General features: G+C 53.6%; 2 protein-coding genes across 5 annotated transcripts in view; both read right to left on the reverse strand.

Moving 5' to 3' along the window:
• Positions 1–9551, reverse strand: part of RAB40C (RAB40C, member RAS oncogene family) — a 37217-nt gene extending 27666 nt beyond the window's left edge. Inside the window, exons 1-2 of the mRNA XM_054842751.1 lie at positions 9423–9551; positions 8917–9227 (exon numbers count right to left, since the gene is read on the reverse strand). Of these exons, the coding sequence (XP_054698726.1) occupies positions 8917–9070 (154 nt within the window). The 5' untranslated portion in view covers positions 9071–9227; positions 9423–9551. The remainder of the gene's footprint in view (positions 1–8916; positions 9228–9422) is intronic.
• Positions 9552–14968: 5417 nt separating this feature from the next.
• The window catches only part of PIGQ (phosphatidylinositol glycan anchor biosynthesis class Q), a 37801-nt gene continuing 31601 nt past the window's right edge, over positions 14969–21168 (reverse strand). For all 4 annotated transcript variants that reach the window (XM_054842652.1, XM_054842649.1, XM_054842651.1 and 1 more), the window contains one exon: positions 14969–20138. In XM_054842652.1, the coding sequence (XP_054698627.1) occupies positions 19986–20138 (153 nt within the window). In that variant the 3' untranslated portion in view covers positions 14969–19985. The remainder of the gene's footprint in view (positions 20139–21168) is intronic.

Below are 21168 nucleotides of genomic sequence, written 5' to 3' on the forward strand. Positions count from 1 at the left end.
CGGCGGTAGTTTCTGACTGATGTGCGTCCGCAGTCCCTCCTGCCACCCACACCCCGCTCGCTGCTCAACACCGGTTGGCATCTCCAGGTTTTGCCATTTAAAGGGTCACATTGCAACACTGCAACAGAGGCGGCCAGCAATGACGGAGCCGTCTCCAGTCTGACGCCGTACACCCAAATGCCGGGAAAGAAGGCTACAGCATTTCAGCTGGGCGTAGGCAGGTTAAACACGCACGCCTGCCAAGCACATGTACTTGGAACTCCCGGAACAGCTACGGAGAGACCACGTACCATGAATTACACCGGCTCTTGAATTTGGTCTCGCTTTACCGAGCGCGAGCCCCGTGCCAGAAAGGGACCGTTCCACATTGGAAGCATCAGGACAGCAACTAGCACTGGTTTCACATTTCAGTGCGCTGTTTCCAGCGATGACAACAGATCTCCAGGGATCTGACCTACAATACATTGCTGCGTACACCCAACAGCCCCTCCTTGCCCTTAGATGATCGGCGAGCACTCCTCTACACACCTGTACAAAGTGTGCCGCGTCGCAGCGGCTCCACAGCAGCCCTTAAGAGCCCGAAATCATGTTTTCAAACCCTCCACTCTCAGCCCAAACTGGAGCCTCCCAGGCCCTCTCTTCCTCCTGACCTACAGCTGTTGCAGGACAAAGATCTCACCCCCGCTACCATGGCTGCAACTCCGAAGCACAACTTTTGCTGCTACCAGGAGAAAGCCAGCATTTTTAAAAATAAAATAGAAGAAAAAGAATTAGAAATTGAATTTTAACCTTGTAATATAGATGACACCTACAAGAACATAAGCGTTTCTCAACCTAAGGAGGCATTTCACAGCAAACACACATTTTCTAGCAGGGTGAGCAGCACAGACAAGGCTCTCGGGTTAGGTAAGATCAACCCCACAGAGTTTTATCTCCTGGTGCCATAGCACAGACCTGCGCACTGTTTCCTGTAGGGATTTTACCATCGAGTTATTTAAGCAGATTCTCAGCATAAGAACAGGTCTCGGGACAAGAAGAGATGATTTAAGATGAAGTAAACAGGTCAGACAAAATAGTGGGGTGGGGATTTTTTTTTGGTTTGTTTTTGAAGGTAGGTGTTTTCATGTAGTTAGGTCTCCTGTCCACTCCTCCAGAGCCATGGGCAAAACGGATGCCAGCCTGTTGCTGTTAAAACCGGTACAAAAGCAAACAGAAGACAGGTAATTTCTGTGTACATCACTGGGGGTGTGCACAGAGAGCAATCATTTGCAAAGACAGGAAAGTGGTACAATAAAAACCCCAAAAGGGCCAGGGAACTCAGAAGCCAGGCTGAAAAATAAGTTAAAATGGCATCTCTAAAAAGAGTATTTTTTTTTTTTAAATCTGCATTTTCTTTAAGAGGAAATTATTCCAGAGATGCACAGCACCTTCTGTTAAACTGCCAGTTAAATACAGCCTTTCAGTGTCCCCTTCTGCCTGTCTCCTCTGTAACCACTCAGGGTTTAAACAGCAAGTATTTTGTTTGAATAGCATGAGGATCTTTGTCCAAATTCAACACCTGATATTGGAACAGCTGCAGCACTGCACAGCACATACAGGACATTAATCGCAGAGTCAAAGTTTTAAAATGATACAACATTGTCTCATTTCCCAGTGGGGTGATGGAAATGAGACAAAGAGGAGGTAGAAAAAGAGGAAGAAAATTTAAAAAGTTACGGCTATGTAAAAAACGCTCTCAGCAAAGAGAAGCTCTATAGGAACAAACAATCTGAGAGCCGATGTTGCAATCTTACTATTACTACAACTTCTGCAGAAACAGATCTCTGATGGGGGCCCTAGCCCTGAGCCACGATCGTCTACGCCCCAGGAAAATTTCCCTTTCAGGTGAGTCCCAACTCACAGCCAAGCGCTCAGCAGAACGGAGCTGAAGATTTTCACATCGGAGCTTCCTTCCTCCTCCCCTGCCTGCAATCAAGTAGAAATTGGTATGACATAATGCTTCTGTATCGCTGCTCGTCTCATGCCGAGCCTGGGCTGCTGGAGGAAGGTGAGGGGTAAAGGAAAAGAAAATGAGATTTTAAGAAGCAAGGTTATAAAACCTCAGCTCCCAAACCTAAGCTCATAGTGTAGTTATTTTCAAGTGCAAGGGAAAGATGCTCCGCTCTTCCGAGAGAGGGAGGCTGCTGGAGGAAAACATGCCAGGGAACAGCTGGAAACAAAAGCTGAAGGAGACAGGGCGGAGGAGGAGGAGACATTTTCCATGGGCTTTCCTATGCAGCTTATATACCGAAACAACTGAACAAAAAAAAAACCCAACAAACCCAAAAAACCACACACCAAAACCCCAAATGCCAACAGAAGTGGACAATGCCGTCACAGGATCCGGATAGAGCGAAACCTATCTGCTTTTAAAAAATAGAAAATACAGAGAAACTTTCAATCCCAGTTATTAGGAGAATATTCCACCCATTTCAGATTTATACTGCTCAGTTCACATCACCTTTGTGCCCTTAAGGCTCAGAAACACGTTAACAGCCACATAAAGGCAAAGCTTTTATATAAGGGATTACAGGTGGCGAGAACTGCCCAGTGTAATTGAGAACTTTGCAGAGTAACTCCCCAGCTTTAGAAAAAACACAACAAAAACCACATCCCTCCTGAAACAGCCCTCCTACCGTGCTGTGCATCCTTAGTCCTGACTTGAGAGAGAGCTGAAGATATCAAAACCCGCCAGACACTCAGTTTGGGCGGTGGTTTTTGTTTTGATAGGGTTTTTTGATTGTTTGTTTGCTTTGTTTTGGGTTTGTTTCATTTTAAGTTTAAGCCACAGCTAGTTAGGCCCACATCCAACAGAGATGGAGGCTCAATACTCTATGTTTGGAAATACTTTTCACACAAAGGATAAGTAGTAAACGATGGAGAAATAAGAGATGCTGGAGTCATTTCTCAGCCAAAGCCTGCTCTGATGAGATCAGTTTTGCGTCCTCGATGACAGGGAAGCCAACATCCCTGAAGGACACTGATGCAAGTGCTGGCAGACACAGGGAATTGCTGCAACAACAGCTCTCCACTCCGCAAGGCACTGAAAGAGATTTCTAGCAGCACGACCGGCACGATCCAGCTGGAGCATTCCCTGCAGCTCAACTCTGCAGCCACTACGGGCATGTGATGGCAAGGCTGCGCTTAGAACATTTTGCCTCAATCCCCCTCGCATCAGAGCTCTGAAACCTCAAAATAAAACATTATTCCAATTAATACAGTCATGACAGAAAATAAACAGCAGTTTCCACTGGTGTGTAGCATTTGAAACAGCAACCCAGCCCAGCCGGATGGCTTGTGTCTACCATCGACAGGGACAACGCTGCTCTGGCAGACAGCAGGAAGGCACCCGGTGGCACGTGGCCAGGCGAGGAGGAGGAGGCAGCAGCAAAGCAGCACCAGGATCAATGTTTCCCGCCCCGCTGATGCCAAAGAGAGCCCTGACACACCACAGCAACATAAGCATTCAGCTGCAATCTCAAGGCTGTGCTCAGCATCTGTAGCTCTCATGTCTACACCCAGAAGGTGCCACCACATCAGTGCTGCTCCCTCGAGGTTTTACGGAACACAGGTATACCCAGCAACTGCTTCTTGTATGCTCAAGAAGGGGGGGCTAGATGCTGTCTGGTATTTACAGAGGTCCTGTCCTTACAGGAGCTGCAGAAGTTTAAAGCAGAACTGCTTGGCCGCACGCTTCGTTAGGGCTTGGGAAAAGCGAACCAGTGATGGCAAACTCTGCAGTAGCGAGGCAGAACCTCCAACCAAACACAGAGGCTGAGAAGCAAGAGATCACCTCCCTGATCAGTCTTGGAACTCGACAGGCAAGGAGCAGAAGCATCGAGAAGCATCCCCTCACCGTGGCAGCGAGGAAGACGATACAACGCACCCCTTTACCTCCACTCCTGCGTACGCTGGTTGTGGTGCAGATGATCTCCTGGTTGGCAAGTAACTAACTTGAAGACTGCTACAAAGCAAAGCAGAGCAGTTCTACAGGTGACATTTCTGGATGTACACTGGTGCACTGAGGGGTCACAGTGCATGTTTCAGAAGGAGGTACAGTAAGACATGCAAAAAAAAAAAAAAAGTCGCTGCAGAGAAAGACTTGAAAGGCACAGCTTAGGGACCTCCAAATTTAGACAGCTGCACAACAACAACCAGAGGGAAAAGACATCCAAAGATGTGGGTCACTCAAATAACCTGGTAATTAAACAGCAGTGGTGAGGTCCCGCGGCAAACAGCACCAACTGGGAGGGTCCGACCACCTCCTGGGGCTGAGCAGTGGCTTCTGCCGCCCCTTGTTAACGCCGCCTGTCCCTGCCCTCCCGGCCAGGGAAAGGGCACGATGCTGCGCTGCCCTGGACCTTGCTCCTTGCACAGACACCAAGCCGTGGTGGCCTCCCCACCCCTGCTCAAAACCTGAATTCCTTGCACTTCTGCTACAGAGGAAGAGCTCTTGGGAAAGATCCAAACAGTTTTTATCCAAACCATAGAACCTGTCGGTTGCTATTGCAACCAAGCACTTCAGTTGCCTCTTGGCATCTCCTTGGGTCTTTGGATAGCAGTGGGGTAACAGAGCACCTAAGGACGGTGCTCAGATAAAGGCACTAAGACCCAGCTAAGGGATGGGGTTGAAACAAGGCGCAGGGGCTCACTGCATTAGGGCTGGTCACAGCACCGTCCCTGCGGCAGGGCAACACCTTCAGCGCGGCTTTCACGTGCTCTTTGAGAGGAGATCAGAGTGCGGACATAAGGCTTCCTTCTCATCACTTTCTTAACACAAGCTGAGGACAGGGAAAAACATAAAAATCTGTCCCCCTTCCAATCAAAGCCATCTGCTCAGAAACACGTTCTACTCCTTCCCTAACACACGTTTCTCCTTTCCTATGGGAACGGCAGCAGGTGAGGGGGAAGGCTGCCCCAGAAAAAGCCCTCCATCACGTGAGGATGCAGCACATCACGTTAACGTCTGCGTGGTGAGACCAGCCCCAGCCCTATTTCTGGTGCACGCAGGGCACCGTCTCGTACGGCAGCAATGGCACCCATGCCCGCCGAGCGCTCACGGGCAAGGGGTCCTCCTCCCAACTCACCGGGTGTTGATGCAGCCCGAGCAGGGCAGGCTTCTGGAGCAAGCCAACAAACCAGCTGGGCAAGATCATTTCAGCACATGCACATGAATAACTAGATATTCCAGAGTGGATGTATGACACAGTAGTGACAAAGCCACAGGTCCTTCGGGTGAGGAACAGCCTTGTCTTCCTTGTGCAGGACACACACACCGCCCCTACTTTCCCACACAGCTCCGCCACATCTCGTTGTCCAAAAGCACCCTGTGACCAGAGACATTTCTGTCCTGCTTCAGTACTTGGGGAAGGGTAAGGACAGATCCCAAGGGGGCAATTTAAGTGTTGAAGTGACAAGTTATCTGTGTAGGTGACTTGTATCCTTGAGCAAGGCACAGTTTTGCTCTGAGTCAGCTGTAACACAGTGGCTCACAGCACAGGAGCCAGAGCTGCCCTCCCACGTACCTTGGGAGAAGGAGCGAGTGCCAAGAGGAGAGGGCATTTGGGGAAAAGGCAGGATTTTCGGTTCCCGTGTGAGGTCCTCTCCCTGTCAATAGCAGCAGTGAGGCTTCAAGAAGGGCACCCTGCCTCCACCACTGCAGATTTGGGGAGGGGGGGAGGTAAAAGCTGGGAAGGAGGACAACACTAGAAGCCCAGAAGAACATTCATTTCTCCCAAAAGCCCACATTTTTGCAAAAACACTAGTAAGAAGGCTTAATTCAGAGCCTTTTGCGGCTGGCCAAGAAAATAAAAGTCCGCCTCAGTTACAAACCCTCCTGGGGCTGGGAGGTGACAATATCCAGCCACAGGACACAAACAACACTCCTGGGGGCAGGTCCTGCTCTGCGCAGGGGTGCTTGGCCTGATGCTCCTGGAGACAGATACAGTCAGTAACTTCAGTGTGAGCCTATTAAGAAACACATAGGTGACAAGCGGACCTCAAATCCCTCCTCAAAATGCTGTTTTTAAGTCACCACAAGTTCTGTACCCAGTGCCCTCGCAGCCTGGGTGCAGCAATGGTCAGGGGCATCACTCACGCCTCTTACTACATCCAGGGAGTAACAACCACCTCTGCTTAGGTGGACCAGATTCATTTCTAACAGCGATTTAAATAAAGGACATTGCTCAGGGCTTGCTATACACAATAGGAACTGCAGTGTCTAATTTAAGATGTGCCTGATTTAGCATGAGGTGCCAAGCTATACAATTAAGTTGAGAAGCGATGCTCCGGCTCAGGGATCCTGAACAAGGACGGACAGAAGCGACTATGATGCTTTAAGAAAGACACAGCTCATACTGCACCCAAGGCTTTCAGATACTGGATGCAAGCAGAGGCTGCCTGCTGCTTACAGCTTGCAAGAGATGCTGATGGGAAAAGGGCTTTCTCATCTCTTGGTTGCCCGCTATTCCAACACCCAGATGCTCACAGAGAAGAGAGGAATCCCTCAAACCCTTTTCTAGAGGCCAGGTGTATGGCAGAAGAACAGCAGCAAAAATACAGAGCTTCACTTCTAAAGGTCTGCCTTCCCAGAGCTGAAAGGACAATCCATTTCACACTGCATTTCAGAAAAACTGTGTCAAAACAGCAGTAACTGGCCAACACAGTAAAAGCAGGAGACCTCATGGGACAGAGAACATGGGCACCATGGCTTTACCCACCAGAGGCTGGGGATCTGAGCTTGGCACGAGATGTCCCAATCACAATATCAACCCAAAACATACTCTATTTCACATCGATAAAGGCAAGTTCTGTTTTCTGGACAGATCAAACAAGTAGTAGATGACACAACACTTCTTTCAAATTGAGATGTGGGGTCTGGGAAGGGATGAGGAGGATGACGACACGCTTACAGGTAAAAGATTTACAAAAAGAGCCTCTACATAACATTCCACTGCTGCAGTTTTGGGACAGCATCAGGCACGTGTCAAAAAGGAGGCCAGGCACTAGCTGTTCACAAAATCTAAGTGCCTTCACATCACGGGATGGTCTCTGTTGGGGCAGAGTGAAAGCACGCTGGCGGAGAAGCATGCCCTGTCAGCACCCACACCCCAGCTGCACCAGGGACAGAGGGAGTTTGATTGCCAAGGCTGTCAGGAATATCGGCAGTATCAAATTCACCCGGATTTCAAAGCTACTCCATTTGATTATCCAAAAGGCGTGTAGCTTGCAGAAGCAACGGAACCAGAGACTATCAGAGCATATATTACTGTGAAAAAACAGTATGTGACCTAATTCTCTAATTAGGAATGGGTTCGCCTGCCCACAGAACACGAGGGAAGGTTCTGAAAATACTAGCTCACGGAGATTTCTTTTCCTAGAAAAAAGATGGTGGTATTTTGTTGTTACAAAATAGCGGGTACAGGGACAAAGCTTTTATAGCGATAGCCAAAGTCACTGTTCTTTGATACATATGTAAACCCCAAAGAACCCACTGCACACTCACTTTGCAACCGTACTTATTACTCCTGCATCGCCTCCTTCAAAACAGCGGTCAGAACCATTTCTGTCAGAAGACAACTCCAGCTTTAATGCTTCACTTAAAACAACCACCCCATTACACTCTTCATCCCTTTCTGCTTAGTAAATGCTAACCCCAGGGAGCAGCTCTACAGCTCCCAGGTGAGGCAGGTTCTTCAGAGACACAAACTCTCTTCAGGGAAGCTTAAAAGCACCAAGCATCTCCTCAAAATCACACCAGCTCAGCCAGATACCCAAGGAGATGAATGATACCACAACCTTCTAGTTCCAGAATTTGCTGCTCTCATTTCACAAGCATCCTGACTTCTGAGTCACCGCCTCCCCGTAAATCTCTACGGAGCAGGTGCGCGCTTGCATCAGCTCCTACGAAGCTGGTAGTAGCTTTGAGGACCGAGCACGCAGTCAGGAGCTGAGCCACGCCACTCCTTTATGCTCTAAATTCAGCCACCTTCAACACAGAGCATCAACAAGCACCCAGTCCCCTCGGATTCCTGCTCACAGGCAAAACTAAGCACACCACCTGCTCCAGCCCTGGGGTTGGCTGTGGCAATGATGCAGGGTCTGGACTGGATCGCTTCCCTCGAGCCCTTGGGCACGTTATTTTGCACGGAGGCTGGGGGGAAGGATGACAGATTGAAAACCACCCCAGGACCTGCACCCTGCCAGGCCATGTTATGCTTTAACTGCGGCGAGGGGACGCAGGAAATAGCACAGCACCGCTCCTTGGCTCTTAATTACGGTCTTGTGACACGGTGGTTAATGGTCTGTCATGGGCTCCATTAGAAATCTTGATGTTTGCAGGAGGCGGACCAACCGAGCTGTGCTCTCGGTAGCCAGCTCCCAAGTGAGAGCAGCTCTGGCCTGGCAATACGGCTCCTGTTCTTTTGTTACAGACCCTGCTTCCTCTGGGTACAGCTCGGTCCTGGTGTTAACCCCTGCGGCAGCCACGGGGAACCAGCTGGGCTCTCTGAGCGGGGTGCGGAGGCAGAGCTCCGCTCGGGAACATCCAGCTGCGCCGCGGGATCCGCACACCCTGGGATTACATCAGACACCGACCCTTCGGCCGCTTCTCCGGCCAAATTCTCCTGCGCAGCCTTACGATTTTAAGCAGCAGCCGTGGCCTTCCCGCTGCCAGCCACGCTACCCCTGCCAAACCGCGTTATGTTTCCCGTTAATAAAAATAACAAAGAAAAAAAAAAAAAGGCAAAACAACCCCTCTCTCCCCCCCCCGCCCCCCGCCCAGGGGCAGCGACCCCTCGCACAGGTCCCCGCTGCTGCCCCTCACGGAGCCGCGGGAGCTGCGGGCCCGGGGTCCCCCTGCGCCGGAGTCCCCCTTACCGTTGCTGTAGGCGTAGGGGGACTCGGAGGCGCCGTCCTGCAGGCTCTCCAGGATCTCCCCCTTCCCCACGTCGCTGTCCCCCACCAGCAGGAACTTGAGGAGGTAATCGTAGCTCTTCACCGGGCTGCCCTGGGTTCCCATCCTCCCTCTCATCGGCGGGGAGGCCCGATCCGCATCCTCCGCCGCCCGCCGGCCTGAGGGGGGGCTCCGGCCCCGCTCCCGGGACACCGCCGGGCCTCTCCCCCCGCCGCAGCTCACTGCCGGCGCTCCGCCTCGCCTCGCATCTTCCGCCGAGGGACGCGCTGGAGACCTGCGGCGGGAGGAGGAGGAGGAGGAGGAGGAAGAAAACAGCCCGGCCCCGCCGGCTCCTCAGCGCCCCCCGCCGCTCACAAAGCCCCCGCGCCCGCCCGCACAATGCGCCGCCGCCCCGCCAGGCCCCGCGCCCTGAACCCGCCCCGCCGGGCCGGGCACCCGCACCGCGCTGAGCCGGGCCGGACTCACCCACCTCAGGCCCGGGGCGCGCAGCCGCCACCACGGCCACAACCTCCGCCTGGCGCCGCCGCGCAGCGCCCGCTCGGGCCGAGGGAGAGGCGGCGGCAGGACCCGTCCCCCACCCGGGTACCGCCACCCCCATAGGCTCAGCGACGCGTCCGTCAAAGCCGGCCCCGCCCCGGCGCGCCTCTCCGGGCTCTCGAGGGGCGGGGCTGAGGGGCGGGGCCGGCGGAGGGAAGGGCGGTGCGGTTGCCAGACTACATGTCCCGGCGTGCCTTGCGCGGGACGGCCGCGGCCCTACGGGGCGCGCCGGAGCAGAGCATGATGGGACAGCGAGGCTGGGGGATCGTGGCGGGGCCCGACCGGCGGGTGGGGGCACCCAGGAGTGGGGGGGATCCAGGTATGGGGGGCACACAAGTGTGGGGAGCACACAAGTGTGGGGGAGGCATCCATTCGTGGGAGTGATCCAGGTGTGGGGCAGGCATGCAGGGGTGTGGGGGGGGACACCCAGGTATTGTAGGGCAGCCAGGTATGGGGGGGCATCAAGGTGTAGGTTACGGGGGGTGGGAGGCGCATGCACCCCACTGCCGGTGGGCAGGACTGGGGAGGGCAGCTGGGGCAGCCGCCAGCCAGCGAGGGCTGGGGCCAGAGGGGTGACAGCGTGTCCCCAGGGGACAGTGACGGCTGCGGGGCCATGCACGCCAGGCTGGGCCTTCACCCACGGGGGGCTGCGGCACCAGCAACCCCCCCGCTGCTTCAGCCGCACCTCAGTGGCACCGGCCAGCCGCTACCCCAAACCGGCCAACCCCCCTCCCCCGCAAACACCAGCCAGCTGCCACCCCAAACCCTCGCCCCCGCCTGGCAGTGGCCTCCGGGATGTCCCAGCTCCATGAGGAGCCACCCCCAGGCCCGATCCCGTGGGATTCCCATGGAAGGTGCCGGAGCCTGGCCGGGCGAGGGTCCCCTCCCTGTTGGCATCGCTGACAAACCCCTGTGCCGAACAAAGCATCCTGGCTAATCTTTTTAGAGCCGGGCAGCCCGCTAATTAGGTTCCCAGGCTGACTGCCTCGCTGCATGCACCAATTAGTCCCATTTAAAACGATCCGTGTGTCCCCCAACCCCGGGAGCGAGGGGCCCCATCCCAGTTCATGCCAGGATGCTGCGGCCACCCCGGCTCCTTTGGGGAGTTCCCAGGGGCTGCGAGCGCCGAAGAGCTCTGGAAGGGACTGACGAGCGTGGCAGAGCCTCTGCCTTAAGGCAAATGAAGATGCGGGGTCAGCCCGAATGAGGAGGAGGAGCGGGAGGTGGATGGAGGAGGGAGAGGGGATGGATGGAGGTGGGGATGCTTTTCACCTTGACCTCGCTGCCAAACTGCCCTGGGAATGGCTGCCCCGGGGCAGAGGAGGTCCCACAGGCTGGTTGGAGATGGTTGTGTCCCACCATGGGGTGCTGGGTCCCTCCCAGTGCTGGTGGCTGTGGGTGAGCGCCACCGGGGTGCTGCCGGGGAAGGACACGAGTCTCTGCTCTGCTGGGAGCAGCCCTGTGCCATAGCGCAAACCGGTGTCACCACAGGTCCCAGGGCAAGGACGTGCCTGGGATGTGCAGGGACCTTAATGATGCCGGCAGGCAGGTCAGCTCCATCCCGATGGGCCAGCACAGGGTGAAAGCGGTGATGGGGGCCCAGATGGGACCCACCACCCAGCCCCATCATGCTCAGCCGTTGCTTTCTTCCTCTTTCAGCTTTCAGGCTGCAGCCCCCAGCGCTGCACATGGTGGTCCCAAACCTCCCCCTGTCCTGCCTCCTCTCTGCTCCCGTCCCGGTTTTGAATCCCTTCCCATCCGCCTCGTGCTGGGAGGACACCAGCAGCCATCCCATCCCTCCCTGCGTCGTGCTACAAAGATGCCCCCATGCAGTCCTGGTGCCCCGGGTCCCTCTGCTCCTCCTGCCTTGTCCCCCCTGATTCCCTGCCTTGCCCAGCCCTTCTGTCTCCCCCATTTTGACCATCCTGGGAGCCCGATCCTGTGCGAGACCCCCCCAGCCTTGGCGTAACCAGTGCTGTAGCTCATCAGTGCAGGATCAGGGCTCTTGCCTTGCCCAGTGGCATGGGAGCCCGTGGCTCTTGGCTCAGCGGTGCTGACGGCAGCCCTCCCTCGGGCTGGTGAGTCAGCTCCTCTGCTCCGCTTTCCCCCAGCCTCCACTCCTCCTCCTCCTCCTCCTGCTCCTGCTCTGCTCCCTGGCCCGCGCTCCTCAAGTTGCAGCAGCAGCAGCGAGACTCCTTGCTTTTATAAAATATTAATTGCTGCCCAAACCTGGCTTTTACTGCATGGCTGATTCACCGTCCTCCCTTGGGGACTGTTCTGCGTTGAGCAACGGGCCAGGACAGCTGCGACCACAGGCGCGTGGATAACCCCCATTGCTGCTTCTCTGGCAAAGATCCCCCAAAAGTGGGGCTGGCAAAGGGGAATCTGCACAATGGGCTGAAGTGGGCTGGACCGAGACCAGGCAAACAGCAGCTGGCAAAGCCCAACCAGCTTCACCACGCCGGCCAGGCAGCCAAGAGGACTTTGCACCCTCGGAGGTGACGGACTGGCAATGTGCAGCACCGGGGACCGGGCAGTGACGAATGCATCAGTCCTCAGCCGGCTGAGACATGAGCTCTGGGCACCAAGACGCTTTATCTGAGCACCCCGTGGCTGGCTGGACCCCACCACCCTGCGGCTCTGAGGACAAGGGACCCTCCTGTGCCCCAGCGAGCTGCATGCAGCATCTCTGCTCCTTGGGTCCTGTGCCGCATGCAGGAGGGCGATGCTCTGGACCTGCCCAGCCTGGGGAAGGCAGATGGTGGAGCCCTTCCCTCCATGCTGCTGGGGCCGGAGGAGATGGCAGAGCTCTGCAGTGGTCCCAGCCCGGCTCCTTCTCTCCTGAGGGCTTGAGCTCATTTGCTGCCTTGGAGTCTCGTGGTGTAAACTCCTTTGGGAGGGTTTGTTTTGATGAGGGGTTTATATCCCCGCAGGGTGAGGGTATCCTCACGCTCAGCGCTGCTCAGTTTGGTTTGTCTGCATGGCATGGGCCAACGCAGCCCCCTCCATCCCTCCCCCTGCCTCCCAAACAGCCCAGCTCATCCAGCCTCTGCAAAAGCAGAATGAAATAGCAGAAAAAAGCAAATTGAAATAGCAGATAAAAGCAGAATGAAATAGCAGATGTCCTGCTGACTCTATCTGGAGCTGCTGTCATCTCCAGCCGCTGCTGACAGCATTCCCTGGGGAGTGGGGGCTCGGAGGGTAAAGCCTGTGAGAAACTCTCGCCCCAGGGCAGAGCCCTGGATGGTGGAGCAGGCAAAGTGGGGAGGGGGAAACTGCATGCAGTCCCCAGGAGGAGAGAAAAGCCGTTCCTCTCATTTCTGTCCATCAGCCCATCGGATCCAAAGTGGTGGGGAATGGGTGGAGGAAGAGGATGGGCAGGAATCTCCTTGATTTTGTTTCATACAATCACAATTTGGGTTGGAAGGGACCTCACAGCCCATCCAGTCCCACCCCTGCCATGGGCAGGGACACCCTCCACTAGCCCAGGTTGCCCAAAGCCCCATCCAACCTGGCCTTGAACACTGCCAGGGAGCCAGGGGCAGCCACAGCTTCTCTGGGCAACCTGGGCCAGGGCCTCAGCACCCTCACAGGGAAGAATTTCTGCCTCACATCTCATCTCCATCTCCCCTCCTGCAGCTTCAGGCCATTCCCCCTTGGCCTGTCACTCCCTGCCCTTGTCACCAGCCCCTCTCCAGCTTTCCTGGAGCCCCTGCAGGGACTGGAAGGGGCTCTAAGGTCTCCCCGCAGCCTTCTCTTCTCCAGGCTGAACAAGCCCAACTCTCTCAGCCTGTTTCTCTTTTCTTGGCCTGTTGTTCCCAATCCTGCCGCTCCCCCATGGCCAACCCCTGGTTTATGGCTCGTTCAGGCGATTCCTCACCTCCTTGATGGGATGGTGGAAACCAAACTGGAGCCCAGACTGATGGGAATCATCATGAGAGCGGAGCAGTGTGGAGAAGGCGATGGGGTTGTTTGGGGGTTGATGGCAGCAGCCTCGGCGTGAGGCAACCGTAGAGGGACGACCCCGGCAGAGGCTCGCCGTGGCGTGGGGACGTTGTCGCGGCCGTGCAGCCAGCTGGCTGTGCGTGATGCTCAGCCGGCCTGGAGCATCGGTGGGTGCTTCACCCTGGGCTCCCGCAGCACGTGGCAGCTGGGGAACAGCCCTCCGGGGCTCTGCCGGTGACAGTGCCGCGGCCGCACGCCGGCTCTGCTTGGCCTCCCACGGCCAGCAGGGCCCTGGGGCTGCTTGGGGATGGACCGCTGGTGGGCTGGGGGCTGCTAGCTGGGCCAGCGGCTGCAGGGGACAACTGCTGGGAATGGGAAAAGGGGAAAGGAAAAGAAAAATGGAAAAGAAAAACAAAAATGGAAAGGAAAATGGAAATAAAAAGGAGAGAAGAACTCAGGGTGTGACTGCTGTGCGGTGTGAAGGAGAGGGGTGGCCACAAGGCAGCATCGCCCAGGCGCAGCTTGTGCTCCTGTGCAGACCGTGCTGTGCAAGAGCTGCAGAGGGCTGTTCCCCGTCCTGCCCCCCACGCCACAGCAGCAATCCCACGGGCAGGCTCACGGAAAACAAAGGTGCCACTGGCTGAGTCACAGGAAAAAGCAGCTGGAGGAACATCACCTCCACCCTCTGCCAGGCCTCAGGCATGATCCACCGGATCAGCGCTCCTCCTTGCAAAGGCTTCACGATGTGGCCTCAGCAGAACCCTCTCAGCTGGACGAGTGGTGAAATTCCGGCTGTGTGCGGAGAGCAGAGATCACATCACCGCCTGGCCGGGCCTCAGGACCGGGACGAGCCGCCCGCTCTGACGAGTCGAGCCTCCGGCAGCCCCTGCCCATCCCCGCGGCTGCTGCAGATGCTGCTGCAGGCACACGGGTGCTCAGCGGGCAAGTTAAACAAGAGGGAAGAGCTTGGTTTTTCTCCCAACATCTTTATTCCAGTGTAATCAAAATCCATTTAAATTCTGATTGAAAGGTTTAATTAACCAAAAAATCCACACCTGTCAGGAGAACAAAGAACTCCATCCCTAAACTCAAACACAAGCACCTGCAACCGGTACGCGCAGAACCTCTCCAGTCCCAACCGTGCATGGACCTGCCGGCACAGCCCTGCCAGCATTGCCGCCGCTCTGCCAGGCATCGCTGTCTGCGGAAACGGCACCCCGACAAGCACGACGCAAACCTGTTTACTAAGCCAGGGCTTGTTCCCTGGACCGGTAAGCTGGACTGCTGCGTTTTAGATCAGGGCTGCGGCAGGAAGGAAGTCACCTTCGAATGGTGTTAACGGTGCCATTTTAAAACAAACGGCGTGTTGCTACTACGTGAGAACTTTGCTCCTGCTTAATACTTGGTGGTTTATGTGAATGCAAAGAGAAAACGTATTGGTGCTTTTTAATCAGCACATCAAATGACCTCATCAAACCTTACATGCGAACACACACATGCACATACTTTTAATTAAACTGCAAACGTTTCAGCTCTTTTTTAAAATTTTATTTAAAAACTGAAAACATTACAAGTAGGAGGATTGACTACAATAGTTCTAAAGTTCTCATGAACTTCCCCAACACCAGATGGTTATATACCACCACGGACAGGAGCTGTGCGTGCAGCCCCCGGTGCTTCCCCGGGCAAGCAGCACACCCAGCACTTCCACCTACTCTGAGCCTCATCACCCGTCTGGAAACAAAGGGTTTACATTCACAATTGCATGTATCCTCCTCCTGTTTATTGTTCAGCTTGCTGAGACAATAAATGGGGACTTTGAGCCTTCCTGGTTTGAAGTCCAGGCCCAGATGTGGTGAGGACCAGAGGTGAGGCTGCCAGCTGAGAGCCGAAGGGGACAGACTCTGGCAAGCAGCCGTTCCGCTCCCCATGCCAACCGGTGGGCCAGAAGCAGAGGTGACAGGCATGCTGTTCTCATCCGGGAAGGCAGATCAGCCACCCACATAAAGTTTGGATTCCTCTGAACACGTGTATCCTGCACAGCAGAATACCACCCAAAAGCTCCTGAACTAGCCGGTAAGTCCTGCGGCCTCATGCCACGTGGATGGATCAGCTGAGATCCAGACACATCCCACCTGCATTCACAGCGCGCTGCCACCCACGCAGAACCTCCCGGATCCAGGCAGACGTGCACGCCGCCAGCTTAGGGGTTTCTGCCCCACATCCCCCGGGGTTTCCACTCTATGCTCAGTGCAGGCAGCGAGTCTGGCTGGAGAACGAGCACACCCTCTGCTACCTGGTCCAGAAAAGCTGGCAAAGAGCAGGTCAGGGATCTGACTCAATAGCGGGCAACCCTCCCTGGCTGCAGAGGGCATAGGTACCCCCCAAAAGGCAGAGAGGCTGCTGAATAGTCCCTGAACAGAGCTGCTCAGGAACAGAGACGACATGGGGCTGCAAGTCTTCAAATTCGCTGAAGAAATTTGAGTTATGGTGTCCCCTAGCTCAGCATAACACGATGACAAGACAAGAGGCAATGGCTGTGAATCGAAATACATCAAATTCTGTCTGAAGAACAGGGAATACTTTTTTTTTTTACTGCGAGGGTGACCAAGCACTGGCACAGGTTGTCCAGGGAGGTGGTAGAGTCTCCATCCTTGGAGCTATCCAAAAGCCATCTGGTCACGGTCCTGAGCAACCGGCTTTGGGCGGCCCTGCCTGAGCAAGGGGGTCGGACCAGATGATCTTGAGAGGCCCTTTCCAACCTCCACCACTTTGTGATTCTGTGACGGTGCAATCAGCAGGTCTACGCACAAAGAGGAAATCAGAAAGGGCTTGAGCTAAGCAAGAAGATAGTGTTGTGGCAGCAGGATCAGGCAGCACGGGGCAGAAAGAAAGCAGCTTATTATCCGCATGATATTTTCCTGCCTTACACAACATATGGATTATACATGCGTGCAATGCTCTTTCTGATGGTATATTCACATGTACCAGCAGAACAAGGCACAGACCAGCTGCAGGATCAGAGAAAACTCCCAAAACCATAACCAGAGCCTTCCGTGCAGTGTAATTACTGAGATTTCCTTTCAGCATCGTCACGTGCTATTCTGGTTAGGAAAGTATTTCTCAAAGGCAGAATTTCTATCTAGGACAGAGTTTTGCCTCACAAAACCCATGCCTATGTAAAGAGGTATAACGAGTGTTGTGCCAGCACTGGGAACCATAAGGTGGAAGAAATAATAAGGAAATTCAGTATGAAAAAAAGTCTGCAAGATTACAGTCTTTGAATGATGGCTGGCAAAGACTGCTTGTTGCCTGCTTCAAGGGCTCTGTGGTAGGAATCGGAGAAGATCTGAAACCTTTAACTACTTCTCATCCAAGGACTGATAGGGATAATACGGATCGGAGGATAAATTAGAGCCATAACCTCACCAGCAGTCTCTTCCCTGAGGAAATGCCAGCGCTCCGCCAGTCTGCGCTGCTGTGGAAGATGATGCTGATCCCAACTTCTAATTAGAGAGATGACATAAGGTCAAATGTTCCTGAGCAGGATGTCTGCTAAGTTGTTGTAATGTCTCTGCGCAGAATCGGAAAAGGGTGGGGGAAGAGTGTTTCACAGCAGTGACTGGAAAGGAAGAGGAGAGACATGGCAAATATCCAGCAGAAGAAACTCACAGGCTCTGATACCATCATGGCAAGGAGAACGCCGAGAATGAGAAACAGTAGGACAGCTCGGGCATCAGTTCTGCGTGACACAGAACTGCACCCACAAGGGACTGTCATTTCCCAGCTGGGTACTCAAGGTCCTCTGTGTCACAGAAGATTCACGGTTTGCAGAGGAGCTTTTTCTCAGTTCGATATTTCACCATCCCCAGAGTCAGTATCGGCCTTTAGTAAACAGATCCAACACTGGAACATCTAATATGTTTGGCAGGTTCCCAATAGGAAGGTCACATTTGCTGGTTTTCATGGCTCTGTGCTGTCTCTGGGGCTTTCAGGTCACCTCATCCCAAAGGACAGCCCCGATTAGGACCATTGTGAGCTGTATGGTCTCACAGAAAGATTTTTAAAAGCCAGGATATTAGAAACATTATCTTTGCAAGACCCAAAATAATAAAGTTTCTTGCTGCAGTTAGTAAACCAAAGTATGCAAGCGTGGGAGGAAGCAGCGGGGATATCATTTAGTAGCTCCAGTGGAAACATGAGAGGGAGGTAAAGTGTGAATCTGCTCTGCTGAGTGCCAGGTGAGAATGGGTCTCCATGACTGACTTCAGCTGAAGTGAGAAATATTTTTCTGACCATTCATCCACTAAATGGATCATGACCTGGAGTTATTCACACCAGGAGTGGAGAGAAATACTTGGGCATCGATATTCCAAGAGAGAAATACTTGGGCATCAATATTGCAAGAGAAGAAGATGCTGTATTTGTACACGAGTTTTAAGCACCCGTCATTAAAGAAGAACAAAGATCTCTGCAGCTTCTGCAGCCAGTGATGTCCCACCCAGTGCCTGCAGTGGCAGACGGTGCCAGGGGGCTTCTGCCAGGCTGGCTTTCTTCAGCAATGTGCCCTTCTTCCCTGGATCAAGGTAAGAGGACATCCTCTTTGGGTAGCAGTGCCCATGTAACAGTGCCTCCCTTCAGGAAGTCCTCAGGAAAACTGTAGGACCTTGGCAGCGCCTGTGTTTGCCTGCTAAGGAACATCTGGACCAAGCACTTGCCTACAGAGCTTCGTTTTCTCCTGATCAAGCTCTGCCTGAAGAGGCAGCGGCTGCACCACAAGAGGCTTTAGCAGCTACAGACAAACCAAATATATCTGGCTAAGGACATCTTAAAGCAGCCTATGTTCCTGGGGCCATAACCCCTTCTCTTCTGTGACAGCTTCAAGTACATGGGGCTGGTGTAGGAAACTCTTACCCTGCCAGTGGAGGTGCTGACAGAAGGCTACTAAAACCCAGGGCTCCTTGCCGTGGCTCCTTACTGTGGCTCCACCTACTCCCACTGCAATATGCAGGCAGCCCTCCAGAGAAGGGCTGAGCAATGCAGCCACAACGCATCCTCCTCTTCCTCCTCCATCCTTAGTTCCTTGAACAGACAGAGGAAAAGGAGGCAGGATCCAGCACACGCTCTCACCTGCCAGTTAATGCAGTCACTTCGGGCGTGCAAAGCAGAGTACAGTGATATACATCCTTGTTTCAGCTGGGGCAAGAGGAGCTAGCAGACCTGGAAGAAGCGTACTTTTGGGTAAGGATTGTGTGTAAATGTCGACACAAGAAGTACCCAGGAGGACATCACACCCCTGTGCACAGAGGCACTCTCTCCAAGACAGGGAATAGAAGACTCACACTGAAATGAGCACACAGTCAGACCGGGACACTGAAAAGCTGAGCACTGCTGCCCTGTGGAGGTAGTATCCAAAGCAGGAAAACTCTCCTAAGAGAAACATGTCTACAGTTTCAAGGAAAGAAGTGGCTTTCAATGCCTCATATCTGAGATAATTTTAAAAGCTCCTCGACTATCAGAAAGTGCAAAAGATGAGGCACCACATGGCGAGGCTCTCACCTGGGCCCTGAGAAACAGGGGGATGCACTGACCCTGTAAGGGACCGCAGCACACGCTTCCCGAGCCGGTTGAGCTGTGTAACAAGCCGGGCTGCTGCAGTCCTCTGGCAGATGCACCAGCCAGAGCTGGACTCAGCAAAGTTGCGTTTGCTTACACTGTGACTAAGTGAAGAAGCCCTGAGCCTTGGCAGAGCCCAGAGCTCTCAGCTCCCATGGCTCGCTGCCACCTCCACCCGAGCAGTCTGGCGTGTGAGGCTGTGTGCTCTGCACTTCAGTTCTGGTGTCAGCGCAGGGCTCAGCTCTCCCCAAAACACTATTTGCTTTTGAAAAAAAAAAAACAAACATAGATGAGACCATATAGGCACAAACGTACAGCAGTCTGCGTTTCTGGGTCTCCAGCCCCGCTGCTTCTATGCTTAACACCTCCTCTGGTGCTGCAGTGGGGGTGAATCCAAGCCCGCCCAAAAGGAAAAGAATAAATATCCTATGAACCCAGATAACCCCACTGTACAGTTTTCAGTGTATGACACTACAAGCTGATCCTTGGTTTTGATCAGCTGGCTTGAAGGCTGAAGCATAAAAGGTCCAAAAGACCCTTTGGCAAAATGCACCTCAGCACTGTGGCTTCGAGCCCCCCCAAGGGCTGTTTTCATTCGGCCCTGTGAGCTTACATGGAAGGATACATACATCATCAAACTATTCGGGAGGTACTTCCTCGATGACACTAAATGCTGGTTTCATGAGGCACTGATGGATTTAACCTTTTGCTTCAAAAATAATCATTAGCATATTACCCAAGCACAGTGTAAGGGAAGAGGAAAGTTGAAAAATACTGTTTAAAAATACTTGCCTTTAAAAATTCAGCCCCTCCCACATTACCAAAATCGAATCAAAGGGATCCAGTGGTTGCTGGCTCTGAGATGCCTTTGGTCCAAAAGCATTAGGATTCAACCTGTTTTTCTGATCACGTCTCTCAAGCTCTTTTGCTGTCTTTAATCCTGCTTGTCTCCTTTGTGTTTCCAAGGGTAGATCAGCTCTCCAAGGAACAGCTTCTTGCAGAGAGATGCCCAGGAATCCTTTGGGTAACAGCTGTAGGTTGGCAGCCTATATGTCTGTACCACACTGCCATATGATAGGGGGTTGATCTATGAGAAGAAAGAGGGATAGCAGCAATGAAAACGCGTTGTAGTACGAAACACAGGCTGAGGAGGACAAGTGCAACTTTTGCAGACCACTGGCCTCTGTTAAAACATCAATACTGCTACTCACAAAGCATCAGAATCCCTCTCTAGCTGGCTAAAGCTGTTTAGCCTGCTACAACATCCCGAGACATCAACACATCGAGCTTGGCAAAGAGTATTATTAGAATCACTTTCAAGCAGAGAAGCAGACGCAAGCACCAGCAGGATTTGGGAGCGATGCTCGTTACACCAGGGTGTGGAACTAAAGCTGCATTAGGAGGTTGCAGTGGCTGGAGAGGTGGGTCCAACCGCAGACAGCAGCACTCGTTGGGGGGGGCACTGGGATTCTCAGGAACTCCTCTGCGACATGCCAGTTAAGTCCTGTCTTTTACAGGCCTACGGCTTTAACGTGCTGAGCCCCCAGCCATGCTTTAGGCTAAGCCTGATCCCACCCGATATCCACCCAGTGGAATCGAGTCCCAGCAGAACACGATCCATGCCACACAATGCCACGCAGGGCTGCTCATTACCATTTTAAATTAAGTCTCCTTGGCCAAGTTCATCTTTTTTAATTTGATTTCAATCACCATCCCAAGAATGACCACATCTGGAGTGTTCGCCTACAAAAGCTCGTGGCCTCTGATTATGGTCACAAAGTTGCTGTATTGCCCTTTTGGAAGATGGGGGACAGACAGACATGTTAGCTGGACAAGGGGCAACAGAAGCACGTTAGATCTTGGAAAGTCTCATTCCAGTGAAGCATTTCAGGGTAGAGAGACAGGTGAAGTCCAGAGGATTGATCCAGTCTGGCCGAGATCTGATGCATGAAAAGGATGCACAGCAACAGATTGTCTCCAAAAGGGTAAACAGGTTACGCAGAAATGGTGGGTCCCAGAAAACACACCGTGAGAGATGCCAAGGTGAGGAGACTTACAGAGCCAGAGGAAGTTTGGACAGTGGAGAGAAATGGAAGGACATCCTCCTCTAGCGAAAG

The sequence above is a fragment of the Grus americana genome, chromosome 15 (assembly GCF_028858705.1).
Source record: "Grus americana isolate bGruAme1 chromosome 15, bGruAme1.mat, whole genome shotgun sequence".
Lineage (NCBI taxonomy): Eukaryota > Metazoa > Chordata > Aves > Gruiformes > Gruidae > Grus > Grus americana.